This window comes from Misgurnus anguillicaudatus, chromosome 2 (genome assembly GCF_027580225.2).
Source record: "Misgurnus anguillicaudatus chromosome 2, ASM2758022v2, whole genome shotgun sequence".
NCBI classification, from domain to species: Eukaryota; Metazoa; Chordata; class Actinopteri; order Cypriniformes; family Cobitidae; genus Misgurnus; species Misgurnus anguillicaudatus.
This window is the reverse complement of record NC_073338.2, coordinates 961,040-981,593: the sequence shown is the minus strand read 5'-3', so window position 1 is coordinate 981,593 and position 20,554 is coordinate 961,040. Positions and strand designations below refer to the sequence as shown.

General features: G+C 37.9%; 1 protein-coding gene across 1 annotated transcript in view; it reads left to right on the top strand.

The window, feature by feature from the left end:
• The window catches only part of cacna1eb (calcium channel, voltage-dependent, R type, alpha 1E subunit b), a 372,975-nt gene that overhangs the window by 149,097 nt on the left and 203,324 nt on the right, over nucleotides 1-20,554 (top strand). Inside the window, exon 6 of the mRNA XM_073871730.1 lies at nucleotides 7,667-7,857. Coding sequence (XP_073727831.1) covers nucleotides 7,667-7,857 — 191 coding nt within the window. The remainder of the gene's footprint in view (nucleotides 1-7,666; nucleotides 7,858-20,554) is intronic.

The window sequence follows — 20,554 nt, the reverse complement described above, 5'->3', positions numbered from 1 at the left end:
AAGGTTATAATCGTTAACGAAAATGAACAAAAAAAAAAACAAAACTAGGTGGGAAAAAACATTGTTGTTAACTGAAATAAAAATAAAAACAAGGCATTACAAAAAAATGATAACTAATTAAAACTGTAATGTGTGTCTGGCCAAACTAACTAAAATAAAATTATAGATTAAATGTCCTTAGTTTTCGTATTTATCAATGTCTTTCATAGACCAAATAACGTTCAGCTTCAAATTCCTTTCCATGCGTCTCTCACTCACGCGGCCTCACACACACACACATACACAGATATTCGTGAAGTAATGACTCTAAGTTGATTCCTTACAAAGTTTTGCAAATAAATGAGTCTTGTGAGTCGATTCTTTACAAAGCAAATGGGCCAAACGTTTTGAATTGGTTCACAAATCAGTTTAAATGGATTACTTAGATTACTGCAAAAACGGAATCGTCTGATGTGGTTTTGCTCATATCTAGAAACACACAGAACATAAAGAGTATTGGATTACGTGAATATGAATCTACTAATCTTTTAACTAAAAGCACGTGTAAAACTTAACACGTGTACCCGCCATTATATACGCACGACCTGTTCGTTGTCAGAAACATTTAAATGTGTGCAACCTCCAGAAGCCCTGTGTACACGTGACTGAATTAAGAAAGTCCATCTATGATTGACGTCTCATTCGCTGTATAGTGTACTGTATAATGTAATAAATATATTTTTTTGTTTGAATGAGTAGGCAGTATGATTTTTTTCTCTCAAAAAATACAAACATGTACATACATGTTGCTCACATAATATTGTAGCCTGGTTTGTGCTGAAGACACTGTTATGCGACTTTCCCCATTATTATGTTTATAGGCAACTGAAAAAAGCACTAATGTCAGTGCAGGTCAAAACTGTTCAAGGATGCGAAATCAGCTAAAACCCCAGAGGGTTAAACAAACATGCTTCTGTTCCGGTCAAGTTCTGCACGGCCACCCACCAACAGTCTTTTTACAGTAGCGATATATCTGACAAGCCTAAGGATGAAGTCTAACAGCACCCAAATCAAAATCAGAAGTCATCTAAGCCTAAAAGCAATGGTGATAAGTCCAAAGTAGATGCATTTAAGAAAGAAGTCTTTCTTAGTTCCTAAATATGTCCTTGGTATGGAGGCTGAAGTATGGTATTGATAGTTCCTGACAAATGTACCACAAGTTCTCATTGGAACAAATTCATTTGATGTTTTGTATGCCAATTGCCCTCGAGGAGAAATCTCTGCTTGCAAGTCAGTCTTCTATGGCTATCAAGCTGTCTTTAATGTTCTGTAGAAGAGAAACTGACAAACTTCCATCTGAACTATGGGTGGTATGAAGTTAAAAGGAAACCAACAAAGTTGTGCCAGCAAGTTGTACTGTAGTTCTGGATGCATGTGAAAGGTCTCCTGTTTGAGAAATGGATGTTAGTGGAGTCACCTATGCCATCTTCTTTACCTGGTCGTCTTCTAGTGTCAAGAAGTCTACACTGTTTATCTGCAAGACAGTGTATAGTGCAGGTATCAGTGGTGAAAAATGAAACCCAAACTGATTATTCCTCCAAGGGCTGTCATCACTGCCATTCATGCTGTACAGAGAATAATGGAGAAAGAGTTTTCCAAGGATAGTGCTGAAAATGAGATGGAGTTAAATCAGTCCAAGATCCATATTGATTTGGGAAACTCCCCTCTATCAACTGAATGGAAGGAAAGGATAACATCCTTATTAAATTCCATGCCTGATGTTTTTACATTGAATTATTTGGACTATGGCCACACTGACAAAGTGAGGCACATGATAAAGTTTTTTGATGAAACACCATTCAAACATCAAGCTTGTCCTATTCACCCTCAGGATGTGGATGAAGTAAGGAAACATCTTCAATACTCATCAGGGAGTCGGAATTTCAACTTTCATTTACACTAGTCATTGATCAGAAGAAATATAACTCTGTGTGCCTGTGTATTGACTTACAAAAATTGAACTCCCAGACCATGAAAGATTTGTACGAAGACTTGTAAGAAGCTTTTTCAGTCTCAACCAGATCAAAATGGTTCTCAGTCCTAGAATTAAAGTCAGGCTATTATCAGATTTAAATGGAAGAATCTGATAAGGAGAAAACAGCTTTCGTATATACAATAGCTTTTTGGGAATTCAATCGAATGCTGCAAGGAATCACAAATGTACCTAGCATGTTTCAATGACTAATGGATCGTTGTATGGGAGCACTTAATCAGAAGGGAGTCCTTGTGTTCATTGATGACCTCATAGTTTTTTCAAAAACCTTGGAGGAACATGAGACCAGATTGATGTAAGTGCTCAAAAGACTCGGCAAGTTAGGATTCAAGCTTTCACCGGTAAAGTGTAAGTTCTATCACACATCTGTCAGATACGTGGGCCACATTGTATCCCAAGACAGAGTGGAAACTGACCCTTTGAAAGTAGAAGCCCTTAAAACCTGGCGAAAACGAAGAATCTAAAGGAGTTTAGATCTTTCTTCAGATTTTCAGGTTACAACAGGAGGTTTGTACAGGACTATTGCTTATGCAAGCCGGGGACTTATCAGGAGGGAAGTGAAACACCTTGCACAAAAGTTTTAATTTTTGGCGTTACTGCAAAATTTAATGACTACTTGTATGGAGCTGACTTCACTATGATAATTGATAGTAACCTGCTGACATATGTCTTAACTTCTGCAAAACTGGAGGATGTGGATGGATTGTCGAGATGTCCACATGAGGAGTTTCCCGATGATCTGGAAACAAGAAAAGAGAGGGCAAGATTAAGGTAATTTGCTGACCATCACTTGAAAGATGATGCGATTGTTTCATCAGAAGCAATAAAAGCTATCTGTGACTGTCATCAAGTTTGACAGCTGTGTAGTGATTTTGATTCCTTGTACCAACCAGTGACTCTAGTGGAATCTCTCGTGGTTGAAGTGGATGCCTTACCTCAAGCACTTCAGCAGGAAGATACTTAACGGTCTAGAGGAATTTGCTGCTTGTCTAACCTTGACTTAAGGAAAAGGCAGTGAGCAAATCCAGAAATCAGAATTGTTATCAAGCAGCTGTAATCCAATGAAAAACCCTGTACTAAGACCATTTCTCCTGAATTAATTTTGTGGTTCAAGAGGGGAATCGTTTGGAGCTGAAATATGGAGAGTTGTTCAGGAAGAGGTAGTGAAGTCATATCAATTACCACTGTCAGTTGAACTCTGTGATTTTGTCAAGAAGAAACTACATGAAGAAATAGGGCCCCTTAGGAATTGAACAATCTCCTGATCTGGTTCAATCCAGATTCTTCTGGTCTAAGATGTCTCTGACGGTACAAGAGAGAGTAAAAACATGTGAGTGACGTTTCAGAAAGACAACTCCACCAGAGAAAGCTGTTCCATTATATTAATATCAAAACTAGCAGACCTTTGGAGTTAGTTTGTATGGATTCCTGTTGATTGAGCTGGACCAAAGTAACACCAAGGACATACTGGTGATAACAGACCATTTCACAAAATATGCTGTGGTTGTACCAACAAGAAATAAAAAAAAACCCATACTGTAGCTATGAGTCTGTGGGCTAACTTTCTGGTACATTATGGGTTTCCAGAAAAACTCCATAGTGACCAGGGTCCAGACTTTGCGTCCCACGCAATAAAAGCTGTGTAAAGTGGCAGGAATATCCAAGACAAGAACTACTCCATACCATCCAAGAGGTAATTCAGTAGAACGGTTCAACCGGACTCTTCTGCAAATGCTGGGAACTTTGAGCACTAAGAAGTCAAATGCATACAACTGCACAAGGAATTATGTAACTGGATTCTTGCCCTACGAACTGATGTTCGGGAGACAACCCAGACTACCAGTTGATTTGGCTTTTGGGCTACCAATTATCAGTCAGCCTGAATCTCACTCAAAGTATGTGCAAATAAATTATAAATGGGTAAATGGGAACAAATTATAAGTTGATAAATGTGAACCTGATGTGTATGATGTAATTAAGAAGGTTGCTAACTTACCTGTATATACGGTCAAACCTCAAGGAAAGGAGGGACCTCTTCGAACGTTGAGACTTGTTGTTGCCATGTGGATTCCTGCAGACAGAAAGACCTAAAGAGACTCTTACCAAAGGAGTACATTGACAATCCAGAACCAAAGCCAGTTCTGCTCAAAGAAATTTGAAAACCAAAGTGAGCATTTAGAATCTGAAGAAGATCTGATTGAGTACCGTGTTCCTAGATAGACATTGGAAATTGAAAGTAGAATTGACGTTTGAATTGACTAAAAGAAGTTTGATATTTGATTACACTCATTCACTTCACACACATTTTATTCATGCTTTAAGGGGTTTATAATTTAGCACTGTTCCAGCAAACCTGTTATTCGGATGAATTTGTTATTCATTTTGCAGCCATTATCCATGCCCTTCTGAATAACGTATTAAGCTTCTGGCACGTCCCTAATTATGAGTCTGAGTTTTTCCTATTTCTTTAGCTTCTGGAGTATGGCCGGAGTCTGTTTCCACCCCCTCACTTTCCACGATGATCCATGGTGTTGCCGGCTCACACACCTGGTCAGATATCTGTTAAGGCTCAGGGTCCGGGGTGACAGCTGGGACAGGCTCAGGCTCTTTGTCTGCAATGGGCTCTGGCTATCTATTCGTGCAGCGGGGTGATAGCTGGCTGGGTTGTGGGTCAGAAATGGGGCTAACGATGTCCTCAATGGTGTAGGAAGATGAACAGTGAAATAAAAGTTATTTAATGAATTCAAACAGTCTATAGACAGGAACAACGCAGAACAATGTGGCCTACACTAGAGCTGTAATCGGGCCTTAAAAGTTAGGCCCGAAATGACCGGAGCCGACAGAATGCAGCCCGAACCCGAAACGTACATTAGATTGACAGCTTTTTAAAAGCCCGAACCCGTTTACAGCCCGACATTATTTAAATGTGCGCACACACACAGCTTTTTTCAAGAATGAGTAATTTACACAGGTTTTTACATTATTTATTCATGACTAATAATCTACACGCCACTTGGAAGTTGAAACCAAGAAATAAAATAAGTCATCTGTAACATTGTAACTATCTCATTGTAAATAGGCCTATAAAAATATTATTTCTTAACGAATTAAATTAAGATAATACATTCCGAATTAAGATGGGTATTTGGCAATAACGAAATTAAGAGAAAGGCTCTGCGGGATTTGCGTCGGAACTTCTCTTCATTACTGCCAACATTAGTCTATATCCTGTGTCTAAATTATGTATTTAAGACTCAATTAATATTATACATTGAAAAACCTTTACTCACAAGATTAGGCTACATGTTTTTGATGAGGAAAATTATTAAATCCACTGTAAATGGCTTCAGCGCGGTGCTGCGCTACTGATCCATCTAGCAGCATTGAACTTGACCACTCATTTACCTCACAAAGCCGGAGCACAAGCCCGAGCCCGGCTCGAGCCTGTGTAAATGTTAGAAATGAAGCCCGAACCCGCCCGAGCCCGTCGGGTCCCGACGGGTCCCGTCGGGTTCGGGCAAAGATCTTCAGCTCTAGCCTACACAAACAAGAACTGACCAATGACAAGGGGAATGCAGTGTTAATCAAGAGTCTCGTTAACAGTGATCAGGTGCAGGAAGTAATTAGGATGGCTGACATAGTGCATGGGCAGATATCCAGTGAATAAGTGCAGATGACATGGGAATCATGACAACTTTACAATAATGTTGTATTTGTTAACATTAGTTAATGCTTTAGCTAACATGAATTAACAATGAACAATATTTCTACAGCATTTATTATTCTTAATGTCAGGATGCTGCCAGAATCTTGTTTGGTATCTTGTTTAGTATAGCAGGATTCTGAAAGTACATTGTTTTCTGTGGGAAGATTTCATTATTGTTTGTATTGGACCACGTATTTCCCGTGTTATTTGTGTATTGTGAAGTTTAGTTTAGTAACAGTCTAGTGTTTTACCTGTCATTAGTTTTTGGTCTTGTTTTGTCTTGTGTGGGTTTTTGTTTTCCTGTTTTTTGTCTATTAAAATTTTTAATTGTTACATCCACGTCTGCTCTTGGGTTTGTTTCCTGCCATCTCTGACATAACGAATCCATCACTACGGGTTTCATTATTTTTTATCAGTTTATTATCTAGTCTTGTCTTGTTCTTATCTGTGATGTTGTTCTTTTCTTGTGTGTCCCCTTGGGAGACACCGTGTGGCATCCCTTGAGGGGGGGGGGGTACTGTCAGGATCCTGGCAAAAGTCTTGTTTAATATTTATATCTGCTAAAGAGAGAGACGCGCACATCCAAACACTAGCAGGTGCCGGAATCCAAAAATACAACTAAATAAGACAAAAAAGGAATCCGCACATGTAATATTTATATCTAGTCATGATGGCAGGGTTCTGACAGTCCCTTGTTCTGTGTGGAGACTCATGATCTTGTGTATCGGGTCATGTGTCTCCAGTGTCTCGTCTCTTGTCCCCGCCCCTCGTTCTCCTGCTTATTAATCATTAGTTTATTCCACTCACCGGTTTTCCCTTTTTGATCCTATTTGGGTTTTTTATTTAATGCCCTTGCCCTGCTGAAAAAAACAGCATCAAACCAGCATGGACCAGCATGGGAATTATGCTGGTCTATGATGGTTTAGCTGGTGGTCACCAGCATACCAGCACCAAAACACAACATATGCATGGGATGCTGGTGCTAATGCTGGTTTAGCTGGTGCTAATGCTGGTTTGATGCTGGTTTAGCTGGTGCTAATGCTGGTGCTGGTTTGATGCTGGTTTAGCTGGTGTTCACTAGCAAACCAGCACCAAAACACAACATATGCTGGTCTTGATGGTATGCTGTTTTTTTCAGCAGGTTGTTCAGGTTTGTTTTGTACTGTCAAGTGTTTTAAGTTGTGTATTATTCAAGTCAAAAGTCTAATCTAGTGTTTAGTCTCTGGCATACGTTGTCTGATGCTGTTTCATACCCAGCTGGGCTTTGTTTTGTTTTGTTGGTCATTAAAGTCTTTTGTTAACCCCACCAACGTCTGCGGTTTTGGTTCATCTGTCCACAACCCTGACACTTAGTTCTTGTTAATTTTAATATGTACTGATATATTTTTAAAATAAAAAGTTGTAAACATTAGTAAATGCACAATGAACTAACATTAATAATTATTTACCCTAACCCTAGCCCTAAACTCTGATTGATTTAATGATCTTGTATTGATTCACTTGTTGACTGAATAGTTTCAACCGTTTCTTTAAAACAAATACATTTTAAAAAGGCACTATGAACATCTCAAACTCTTTTGAGGATTTCCAAAGTCATTAGAGTTAGAAATTCATTTTTTTTGTGTAATAAGAGCTTACACTAAATGCTGCTATTATTAAATATTCTGTTTGTAATACTGCATACAATATTTCTCTGTATTTTCAGGTTATATTCTAATAAGAGACTCAATAATAATAATAATAATAATAATAATAATATACTCATTATACCATTAATAAGACATTGTGGTCTATGACATTTGCACAGTACAGTAATTGTAAATACGTGACAGATATACAATATATACAATATACAATAACTAGTTGTTATTATTGTCTATATAAAGCTTCCTCACATGGTTTAATATCTCTCTCAATGTTTTTTTTAGATAATGAGACGGTGGATTCATCTGAGGTTGAGTTTGCGTGTGGAGTGAGGAAGTGTCCTGATAAATACACCTGTAGTGGCACATGGATTGGGCCCAATGATGGCATCACTCAGTTTGATAACATCCTGTTTGCTGTTCTCACAGTATTTCAGTGTATCACCATGGAAGGATGGACTGCTGTTCTGTACAATGTAAGTTCTTTATTATACAACAATCAGTTAAAGTTCTCAGTTAGACCACATTCACACTGCCATCAAAATCCAATTTTCTGCTCACAGTTCACACAGCTCTCAGATTTTAGCCACGTAATGTGAACAGTCAAACAAAAAAATCAGATCTGAGCAAAAAAATCAGCATTGAGAATTACTGTTTACAGTGTGAACGAAGTCTTATTGGCACCTTAAAGCTGGGATATGAGTTAATGCAGGGGTTTTAAAAACTGTGGGTCAGGACCCACTTGTGGTTCACACAGTGATATAAAAGTGTGTCACTTGAGAATCCTGAGATAGATTAGACTTGAATAATTGGGTCAGGGAATGAAAAGTTTGGAATCCCCTGGGCTAATTGATAAACGTCTGTCTTGCCGACCGAAGTCGTTTTGATATAAGGTGAAGATTCTGGTCTGTACCAGAGCAGAGTCTGTCTGTCTCTGCTGCTTTTGGTTTATTGACAAAGTAATATAATGTGACCACAACTCCCTATACTGTCTGATTAGTGTGGGGCATGGTATTGGTCATTATTCTGTAATAAACAATGAAGAAGTAAACTGACTGGACAAGAGCAATGTCTGTCAGATCAGTTCAACTTTATTTCATTTCCTAAAGGCAATTTGCAGCATACAAGCATATCACACAGAACATAAAGATACAATACATTCACACAATTCACAAAAGATAAAACACCCTTACCTCATATTTAAAAGTTTCACAGCTGATGGGGCAAATGAATGTTTAAACCTATTTGTTTTGCTAATAATGATCCTGTATCTAATGCCTGAGGGGAGAAGGTCAAACTCATTATACATAGGGTGGGAATCATCTAATAAAATACTCTTGGCTTTCCTCTCTGCAGTATAACCTGGTCATAGACATCTGCTTTCTACATGTTATTTTACATCCCTGATTTTCAATCCTCTCTAAACTACTCTTATTTTTCACATTTAGAGAATTAAACCAACACATAAGCGACAAAGACAGCAATGACTCAACATAGGATCTGTAGAACATACTCATCAATGTTTTGTCCACATTAAATGACCTCAGTTTCCACAAACAATACAATCTTTGCTGCCCCCTCTTACACAAAACCTCAGTGTTTGGAGAAAATGACAATTTGTTGTCCAAAATTGTGCCCAAGTATTTATTCTGTACCACGCTCTCAATATTTGCTCTATTTATACTAGCTTGTTGGATTGAATTGGTTTCCTCTTAGTACTTAAATCAAGTCTCTGAAATCAGTCTCTGGTATCCTTATAAAACATGAGGAAAAAAAGAGAAACAAAACAAACTAATATTAGCACAGAAGACATTTGTATAATATTTAAAAGTTATCCTCTATACTCCAAATTTAAGACAATAGTCTGTCACTTATGCTTTTTATTTGGTTTAAAGGATGAATCTGTAGTCTAGATGTGAATTCACAGAGTTAAATGACAAGCTCTAATAGGTTAAATTGTTCAGACTTTACTTAGTATCACATTTTAGTTCTTACTAGATTAAATGACAGTTCATTTGTTTGTTGAATAAAGCAATTGATGCTTTGAGAAAAACTAACTTTAAAATAATTAAGCAGAATGTAATAAATAATTTGTTGACTCAGTCAAGTCATTTACCAGAGAATACTCACTAGCATTAACATCTTCACTTCACAAACCTATTCACTTTTATACATGTATAAAAGTTCTTATTGAGAGTCATATTGGGCACTTGATCCTTGCCTTCCATTAAATTAATTCAAAAGTAATGCTTTACTCAAAGCGTGTAGTCGTGTTTGTGAAACAGGCTTCTAGACCATATTCTTTGTTGGAATGCAGGGGAGTTTGACCATTGCCACCAACTAACTTGCAGGCTTGTTAATACGCAATGTGTGGACTTTAGACATGGTCCCATACCCACATTTTATCCAATATTTAATACAAGAAAACACAAGAAGAGAAGGACACATTACACAGTGACAAAATACACCTGAAACCCGAGGGCTATATATACACAGGGTAAATGAGATAGAGACCAGGGTGGGTGGTGGTCAGTGTTGGGAAAGTTCACTTTTTACATGAACTAGTTCAGTTCACAAATTTTAAAATGAACTAGTTCAGTTCACAGTTCATATTTCCAAATTCTGAACTAGTTCACAGTTCCAAAAATGAACTAATTTATAGTTCTTTTTCCCCATATTATTATTTTTTTAAATATTGCCATTATAGCCCATATAGAACCACAGACAGCAATTATTTTATCAGTTTTAACACTGAAGCTAAATGCATCAGATTTCATCTTCATATCCAACTTTAAACCCTTATCCAACCAGGGTTTACGAGCATTGACTGTCTTTTAATTTTTGTATTTGCTTGCACATACCTTGAAAGGCTAGCCGGTGCTTCAAGGGGGTTTTCCGGGCGAGAAGCGCTGAGAGGCGTTGCGTGTATGCCAACTCGCAGGTATTGCACACCGCACTTGCACGTTAAATAGCGTGAGCTTAGTCAAAGTCTATTTCAAGATCCAGAATATGTGTAAGCAGCCTTTGTTAGTCGCTAACGATTTAGGACAAATATGATGTTATTTAATGTTAAACTATGTGAGTGGCGCGGCAGGGATTTGGATAGCAGCGTCCAGTCAGTGTCGTTTTGATGACGAATGGAGCCTGGTGGCAGTGTTGCCAGATTGGGTGTTTTTTCCGCTACACATTAAGGCCTGTTTACAGTGTGTTTTAGCCGGGTTTTTGCCTGGAAGACTCTATAGAAATCTGGCACCCTACCGAATGACGTTAAACTGAGAGAACGTGCCGTTCACAAGCCCCAGAATGAACGAGTTCACCTTGCGTTCATCAGGCAGTAACACAGTACGTTCAGTTCACGTTCGCCCAAAATATGAACTAGTTCATGTACTTTCGTTCAATGAACTCGTTCAGGCACAACACTGCTGGTGGTGGTGGAGTCACGAACCTGGGCAGAAACAGAGAAGAGATAAAGGCCATCTTGACCGTGACAGGAAGCTCAGGAGAGGTGGAGACTGGAGAGGTGACCATCTTGTCTATTGGCTATGGAGTGGCGACCATCCTATCTTCAGGTTTTGAAGTGGTGCCATGATGTCTGCTGACTCTGGAGATGAAGCCATGATGTCTGCTGACTCCGGAGATGAAGCCATGATGTCTGCTGACTCCGGAGATGAAGCCATGATGTCTGCTGACTCCGGAGATGAAGCCATGATGTCTGCTGACTCCGGAGATGAAGCCATGATGTCTGCTGACTCCGGAGATGAAGCCATGATGTCTGCTGACTCCGGAGATGAAGACTGTCTGCTGACTCCGGAGATGAAGCCATGATGTCTGCTGACTCCGGAGATGAAGCCATGATGTCTGCTGACTCCGGAGATGAAGCCATGATGTCTGCTGACTCCGGAGATGAAGACTGTCTGCTGACTCCGGAGATGAAGCCATGATGTCTGCTGACTCCGGAGATGAAGCCATGATGTCTGCTGACTCTGGAGATGAAGCCATGATGTCTGCTGACTCTGGAGAGGTAAACATGGGACAAGAAACAATTAGCATTGAAGGTGCAGACTTCCACAACCGACCTGGATTTATGGCCCGCAGAGGCTGATCCTTACTGCCCCAAACATTTTTTAGAGGGAGTCTCCTCCTCCACCTTGACCATGGTAAAGGGGGACCAGTCTCCTCCTCCACCTTGACCATGGTAAAGGGGGACCTGACCAATGACAAAGAATAGTCCATTAATTCCATATGTGCGACCCTTGAGAACCATTACAGCTTAAAGTATTAAGTGTTACGTTAGGAATAGGATGCAAAGGCAAGTTACACAAAAGATGATTTATTAAATAAACACTACACCAGAATCCAAACAGGTAGGCAAAAACAGTAACAAACACGAGAAACATAACCAGAGACAAAGATCTGAAAAGTAACACAACAATATATATAGAGAGAGAGACAATGATAAATGGCAGCTGTGGCTATGACAATGAGGATCAGCTGTAGCTAGAGTTAATGCTGTGGAAATGAGTGCAGGTGATAACAATCAGCACAGGAACATAGAAATACACAGAACACAGTTAGACAACTGTGACACTAAGGGGTTGGTTTAGTCCATAAAAGGAAAAATCAATTAATGCAAAGTCCAGGAGATCTGAAAAGTTTGAAATACTTCAGAAGTATATCTTACATAAAGTTTGCCGAATGCAGATAAGGGGAGCTGCTGGATCCATTTTGGTCAGTTCTTCTGTAATGATTGGAGACTGGGTTCAAATGCTTTTTTATTGAACATTTTTAATTCAAAGTCATTAATAAAAAAATTAACAAGATACAAATTTTACTAGGGGGCAGTGTTGGGTAAGTTACTTAAAAAAAGTAATCCACTACAAATTACTAATTACTACTTTAAAATTGTAATTTGATTACATTACTGATTACTACATGCAAAAAGTAATCTAATTACTAATTACTTCACTTTTAAGTTACTTTGACAACATCAAATGTAAAAAAGCTACAAAGTCAAACTGTCAGAAACAAGGACGGATGAACCCAAACGCAGGCGATGACGGGGGTGAACTGAAAACACTTTATTATAACACAGACAAAACAAGAGCCCACGTGGGGGCAGAACAAACACGGAATACTGACAGATGACTTAAACTAGACTTGACTATGATTCTAACACTAGACAGAATCACACAGTAACAGTACAAAATGAACGAGCACAGGACTAAGAACACAATGGCATTAAATATGAAAAACTAAACAGGATAAGGAGAAAACAAGTGAGGGTAATGAACTAATGATTAAACTTTTAAAACAGGGAGAAGAAGGGGGCGGAGACAAGAGACGAGACACCGAAAGTCATATTTGAATGCTTAAAGCTATTTTGGTGTGATTTGCACTCTCCTAAAATTGCTGGTCATAATGATGCAGAAATATTTGTAGCTTTTATAATAAGTTACACATGTTTATCATTTCTCATTAAACATTCTACATTTATTAACATCTATCTATCTATCTATCTATCTATCTATCTATCTATCTATCTATCTATCTATCTATCTATCTATCTATCTATCTATCTATGCACAATCATTCGCGGTCGCGGAGACAGAAACTAGAGTTTTAACACGTCATCGCATTCGCGAGGGCTTTTTGGTCAAGTTAAAGAATGTTAATATTCATGTTAGTTCGTTAAATATAACAATCAAAAGTTGTTTTGGTAATCGTTTAAATAAACATATGATTAATTAATGCAAGTGCACGCATTGAGCTCATGATTAAATAACATAGTTAAACTAAGAAAACCTTATTGTACATTAGTAATTTAAAAACACACCTGTACAATCGCTTCTGGCAGACCAGATGTCATCGCGCAAAGCCCACTTTTTTTGGACATGAATTGTCTGTATTCCACTTATGATCAACCACCGATCACACAGCATCCATTTGCTTGCGTCTCCGACGAGTGATTATGCACATGCACGTTAACTGACGCTGCGCGCATGCTCGTTAACAGACTCTGCGAGCATGCTCGTTAACAGACGTTGCTGAGCAATGGCAAAACGTCATTATAAAATACATTTTAATTAATTTTTCAACACTTAATTTGTAACGCTAGTAACGTAATTTTGTTGTCATTGGTAACTGTAATCAAATTACATACATTTAAAATGTAAAGCGTTACGTTACTGCGTTATCAGGAAAAGTAATTAAAGTACAGTAATGCGTTACATAGTAACGCGTTATACCCAACTCTGCTAGGGGGGCCACAGAGGGGCCAGTGTTTAACCCGAGGGGCACATAAAAAAAATGCAGCAAATGATATTTAAAGAATATAAACTTTATTTTACTTTACAGTTACACTATATAAAGATTTATTTTGTACAGGAGTGCAAGCGTGCAGGTGCATAGAGGTAGAGGCCATAATAAAAATAAAAAATACATCCAGGGTACAACAAAGGGTACAACAATATGCCATTTCCTATTGTGGACAGTTGAGTCCACACTTAAGTATTTAAATTGTCATAACAATGCTGGATTTGAATAAAATTTAAATACACTACACACTGTTAAACCTTGCTGTAGATTTCTGGGTAAATAACTGTAAAATTGGCAGTATTTAGCTTTAACATTGGTGAAAGGTATTTTACTGTGATATGAGGTGCAGTTATGCTGCACTAATAATAAACTACAGTAAATTACTCTTTGCACCAATTAAGGAAAATAACTGTAATATTATCTGGTAAATCACTGGCACACACACATCCACAGGTGCAGGTGTCACCAATTTGCCTTGATAAACTTGTTTGTTTACTCTGGAGTGTGCTGTGTTGAACAATATAATAGTGGATTTGTATGTTTAAAAGCTGAAAATGAGTAAGTAAACTGTTAAAATATTTGTGAGTGTCTTTAAAACACATAAAGTTAAGGTTCCAAATAGCTTCCTGATTAGCAAGTTTTCAGCATCTCCTATCAACGTTAACCCTTGTGCATTGTTCAAATTCACTGCCCTTCCGTGTTGTTCATGGCCAAAAATGCCACTAAATGAAACTGTTGTAAAAATTTATAAAATTAATATATAAAAAATTTAATCTGTTAATCAACCTCAATACTGATCAAAACGACCAAATATTTACAAAAAAATTGTGATTGTAACTCTTTAATTGCCAAGTTTATAAGTGAACTTCCCAAATAAGTATTTGGGAAAAAACACAAAATTACTTATTTTCAATATAAAAAATGATTTTGGACTGGATTTTTTTAAACGCTTTTCACAGTCTTGGACATTTCAATGATTACAAAAAACATTGGCTTTGATGAATTTTTAGTTTTTGTGCAGCATCAGATTTTTTTTCTTCCTCATTTATGGTTTGTGGTCATTTTTTGCCCCATTGACTTCCATTATAGCAACATTTTTTGATTGCAAAGCCATGACACCTTATTTTTGATTGTTGGTAGTTTTTCCTTTTGCAAAAAGGTAAAATTAGTCATTTTAACTGTTGATCACCATGTGGCACCATTAACCCTTTAGTAGGCCTGTGCAAAAAACAGAGGTTAATTTCTGGTTTCTACTTCAAGTTATATGGAGCATTTTTGTTAATGCTTGAATTGTAAGGATATGAGAAGGTCATTTAAATTATGTTGAATTATTGCAGGTTTGGAATAACCATGGGGGTCAACGGTGACTGAGATCTTTTTTTTTTTTGAGTGTGGGATTTGACATGATTTTGTTAAGTGTCTTAAAAGAATTTGTCTATTACACTGAAAGTAAACCACACAATTTGCCAGATGTGGTGCAATTGCTTTTTTTTTGCTATGTGTCGCACTATCAATAAATAACCTGAATGTTATTTGATTGCATTTTTTGGAGTATGATTTTCTTAATTTTGGCGTAACTGTCATGCAGTGGCAGTGTTCTTTGTTGCTTTTTGTTATCTTATTTTGCCAATTCTACAGAAAATTTGTTCTGTTTAGTTTAATTTTGTGATTCCTTGTGTTATGTATTTATCTATTGTCAGGATCCTGCCAAGGATTCTTCTTTTGTATTTATATCTGGTCATGATGGCAGGGCTCTGGCAGTCCCATGCTCTATGTGGAGGTTCATGGCCTTGTTTATTGGGTCATGTGCCTCCGGTGTCTTGTCTCTTGTCCCCGCCCCCTCGTTCTCCTGCTTATTAGTAATCATTGGTTTTCTCCCATCACCTGTTCCCCCTCATTATCTTGTTTGTTTGTTTTCTATATAATGTCCTTATGTCCTTAGTTCTGTGCAGGTTTGTTTTGTTTTGTTCTCGTGTTCATGTGGTTATCTAGCGGAGTTATCTTGTCAATTTATCTTGTCAAGTTTAGTGTTATCTGTCTGCTTACGGTGTTTCATGTCGTGTACCCCCTTGTGGGTTTTGTTTTATGTTAGTAAATAAAGTGTTTACTATTTTCCCCGACTTCGTCTGCGATTGGGTTCATCCGTCCTCTGATCCTGACATCTATTGCCACAATAATAAAGTGTCTTTGTCTAAATATTTTGGGGTTCTTTCTCCCTTTTTAATAAAGTCACATAAAAAAGAACCTTTCAAAAGTTTTAGAGTACCACAATGAGTACGGCATTTTATATACTATACAGTATTATACCTGAAGCATGTGGTACTGTACAGTAATTAACTAAAATCACTGCTGCCATTTATTAACTGTAATTCCTAACCTACAGTAGCCTGACGTTGTCATACTCAATTCTAGTCAGAATTTGAGTCTGATACCGCTCCATTGAGCTATAATTATGAGGCGTGTCTCAACCGAAAAATGCCTCTGCACTCAATTGGATAGACCTATGACCAATCAGAGCAACGGAGTGTGTGACGTATGTTGAAATGACGTCTTTGCAGCTTGACCGAACTGCTAGTTATTTCGCTACGACACAAACTACAAGTCTTGAGTTAGCGAACGTACATCAACACCTACTATGTTTACAACATTTCATTTATATCACATTAAGTCATACAGTAAGACGTATCTCTTACCATTTGTACATTAGTTGAACTTCATCCACGACGATACCCATTACGTTTGCTTGAAAAATATCGGAGCCTAGCATCTCCCTCCACGATTCCGGGCTTCCGAAAAGAAGCTGGCAACGACCGCTTATTATATCCATCTCGTCGTGCACACCAAGTTGCATCGCCGTGATACCCATTTCAGTTGCTTCTTTAACTTGATCCTTCATAAGTGCGACAACTTTTGCCGAATCCCGTAGGAAGGACGGCAGAAACATCAACAAATGCCTTGCTCGCGTTTCTCTGTTCCTCTTTTAAAATCACTGCTCTGTCGATATCTTTTAGAACAGACTCAATGTCAGAATCCACACATCTGATTTCTACCGCGGTAGCCATTTCGTTGTAAACAGATTCAACACATGCACACTTTGGTGACGTGGTTGATTTACGTTACTGATCATCTGTCCATCATCGTATAAAGCCCGCCCTGACAATTTGATTGGTCAACCAGCTTTGGGTTGAGCATAGTAGCTCCTCAACGGTGAATCCCCAGACCGATCTTCCCGTTTCTCAAAATGTTGTGCTAAGATCGGCTGGCACCCAGGCTAAACCTACAGTATAAAACTGGCAACACTGTTGCCAGTAAGACACCGTAATGGTACAGAGACAGTAAATTACTGGCAACACTGTTAGGTTTTTATCAGTTTCAGTGTGAAGAAACTGCGCGTTTGCAAGAGGCTGAGCTTATAGTAAAGGTTACAGCAATCTTGCACAGTCTAAAGAGCTCAAAGAAAACTTCCCTGTATGGCTCAATAATACGAACCAGCTCAACTGTACTGCATGGCTTTTTAATTTCAGCTCTCTGTATTTTTCTGTCCAAAACTCTCTTAAATTGATGGATCTCAAGCCCTAAATCAGTGGTTTTCAAACTGGGGGCCGCGAGTTTAATTTATCATGAATTCTGTGTAATTAAACCTAAAAAAATAAGGCTACTAACCAAAAGCACTACTTTTTTGTATAATTTAATGTTTTTTTTTATTAAAATGCTGAGTTTTAAAACAGTTTTTTGTCACAAATTTTCTTTGGGGGGGCCGCGAAGGAATGCACCGTACACAAGTGGGGCCGCACGCTGAAAAAGTTTGGGAACCACTGCCCTAAATCATCAATGTCTGCATTATACAAAGCCAAATGAAAAAAACATTGCTCTCCTTTAAAAAGGTATCACTCTGAGCAGGGCCGGCCCTGGGCATAGGCGGAATAGTCAAATGCTAAGGGCCCCGCCGACCCCTTGGGGCGTCCGTGCGCCCCAATTTTTTTTTTAATATATGTATATAAACATTTAACTATAAATATTTAATTTTGCACAAGAAAACAGCAGTTATTAATGAATTATTAGTAGCATAGTATCTCGGAAGATCGTTCTTGTTAAATAGCTGTGTGGCTATACTGCTCTGAAGCGGCAGTTTAAAATAAACCCAGAATTCAGCAAACGTCAAGAACAAAAAAAAAGGAAACAACAATCAGACCGAGACGCAGAATTTACATAATGTTACACAGACCATGTTTAAATTTCAATATTTCTGGACAGAAATACCAACTTATTCACTTTGTTTAGTATTAATAAGCTGCGCATTGAAGTGCTGGCCGCGGTGCTGAAGACGTGCTCGGACGGAGTACTGGTGGCAGCACAGATATTTACGTGCAACCTATTGGAAACTATTATTCGTTATTATATAACTATTATTCGTTATTTTACTTTATTACTTCCACTTAAGAAGAGTTCTGCACTTTTTATTTCAATATTTCTCTTTATATAAATACTATTTTGTACTTAAATCTTTAATTTTGTTATTTTACTAACCCAACTAACTCATCTGCGCTTTCCGATAGGTTGCATGTAAGGGGAAAAGTATAGCTTTCTTCCCCTTGAGAAGAGTTTTTCTCTTTACAAAAATTTTTTTTCCTTCTATTTAAAAGCTATAGTTTTGTTATTTTACTAACCCAACTAATGACTCCGCTTTCCAATAGATTGCACGTAAATATTTGTGCATATGTGCCACCTACTCCGTCAGAACGCGTCTTCAGCACCGCGGGGAGCAGCCAGCACTCCAATGTGCAGCTTATTAATACCAAACAAAGTGAACAAGTTGGTATTTCTTTCCAGAAACATTGAAATTTAAACATGGTCCGTGTAACGTAATTTAAAGGGGTCATATTATGATATATTTTTAAGATGTAAAATAAATCTTTGGTGTCCCCAGAATGTGAATGTGAAGTTTTAGCTCACAGATACTCCACAGATAATTTATTATATCATGTTAAAGTCGCAAATTTGTAGGCCTGAGCAAAAGTGTGCCGTTTTTGGGTGTGTCCTTTAAAATGCAAATGAGCCGATGAAATGCAAACACTGATCACAATGATGGTGGTTTGTTGTAATTGAAACTCAATTGTGCTGTCAAGTCCTTCTTTTCTCCCTCTTTCGTTTTGAACTAAATGGCAGTGCTGTGGTTGGATAGTGCAGATAAAGAGGGCGGTATTATTGTAATTCGCCTTGCTACCTACCTCACAAAACAGGCGAAATCTGAACGACCTAATTTTTCACATGCTTGCAGAAAATGGCTTTGTCACATTTTCTAGGTTTATAGAAGAACTGGGGACCCAATTATAGCACTTAAACATGAAAAAAGTCACATTTTCACGCTATGACCCCTTTAAATCCCGCGTCTCGGTCTGATTGTTGTTTCCGTTATCTTGTTCTTCACATTCACTGAATTCTGGGTTTATATTTTAAACTGCTGCTTTAGTGCAGTATAGCCACAAAGCTATTTAACAATGAGCATGATCTCCCGAGACACTACAACATGCTTCTAATAATTCATTAATAAGAGCTGTTTTCTTGTACAAAATTAAATATTTTAAGTTAAATGTACAGTGTTAAAACGTAAAAAAGACACGATTTTATGTCAATATCAAATGCCTGACAGGGTATTGTGTGTACAGTATGTGTATGTGCAGGCCCAGGGTGGGTAATCGGGAGAACCGGGAGAATTCCCGGTGGGCCGCTTCACTTTTGGGCCGGTCGAGTTATTTTTTTTACATTTGTCACGTTAGTGAGTCTATCTTCTCTTAAATGACACTTCACACGTTTCGCATTGACACTGCAGCGCGCAGCCTCTGCATGGGTTGTACCATGTGAGGGAGTTTCCCCCTCCCCTCCCATAGAGTTGGTTCGGTCCATAGCACGTCCAAGAAAACTTTTCTCCGTTAGGCTGGGCTGCCCCTACCATAACAATACGCGTCTGAGAGGAGGAGGGCGTAAAAAACAGGTTGAAGAAAAAAATCCATTGAAGGATGATGCTGCCAAATGTGCCAAACTTACAGATTTATTTTCAAGAGGACAACAACAGGTAACTTAAAGAGAAATAAGCCTAGTAATGATTAGCATTAGCAACGTAATTATTCGGCTAATACCGTTGTCAAACTATTTACAAGCCAACTTTTTTTTTGTTAAAATATTTGCCTTTTGTGTATACATGGCGATTCATAGACTTTGCAAATATTATGCAAGCAGCTTCTGAGCAGCAGATAAGCCAGTTCCCCGCTGAAAATGAGGAGGCCATGAGAAAACAATATGAATTAAAGTTATTTAACCCTCAGGTTGTGTTCAGAACCATATAACACCTTTTGTGTTCCCAGTCAAAAATGACCAGCCGAAAAAAAAGCTTATAAATCACTATATATTTACTCAATATTGGATTCAATATTTTTGTCAAATTGTTTTTTTTTTTAATTAGGACTGGGTTTTATATTTCTATTTGCATCTGATTAATCATAGCCCTCATAGCATTAGCAATGCTAATAATTTATCAACCTTTTCTTGTGGAATAGACTCCAAAAAGGGCTGGATTATTTTTGACCCATAATGGGTAAATATTGGACAGAACACGCTGCTGGGTTAAAATTGACCCAATGCTGGGTTGTTTTAACCCAACTGTTGGGTTATTATAATCCATGGTTGCATAACAACAATCCAACATTGGGTTATTTTTAACCCAGCATGTGTTCTGTCCAATATTTACCCGTTGTGGGTAAAAAATAACACAGCCTTTTTTAGAGTGTAGAGGAATATTTTTGTTAACTTCTCATCTTAAGTGAAATATTATTTAACTTTTACCTTTTTTTAAACAAATAT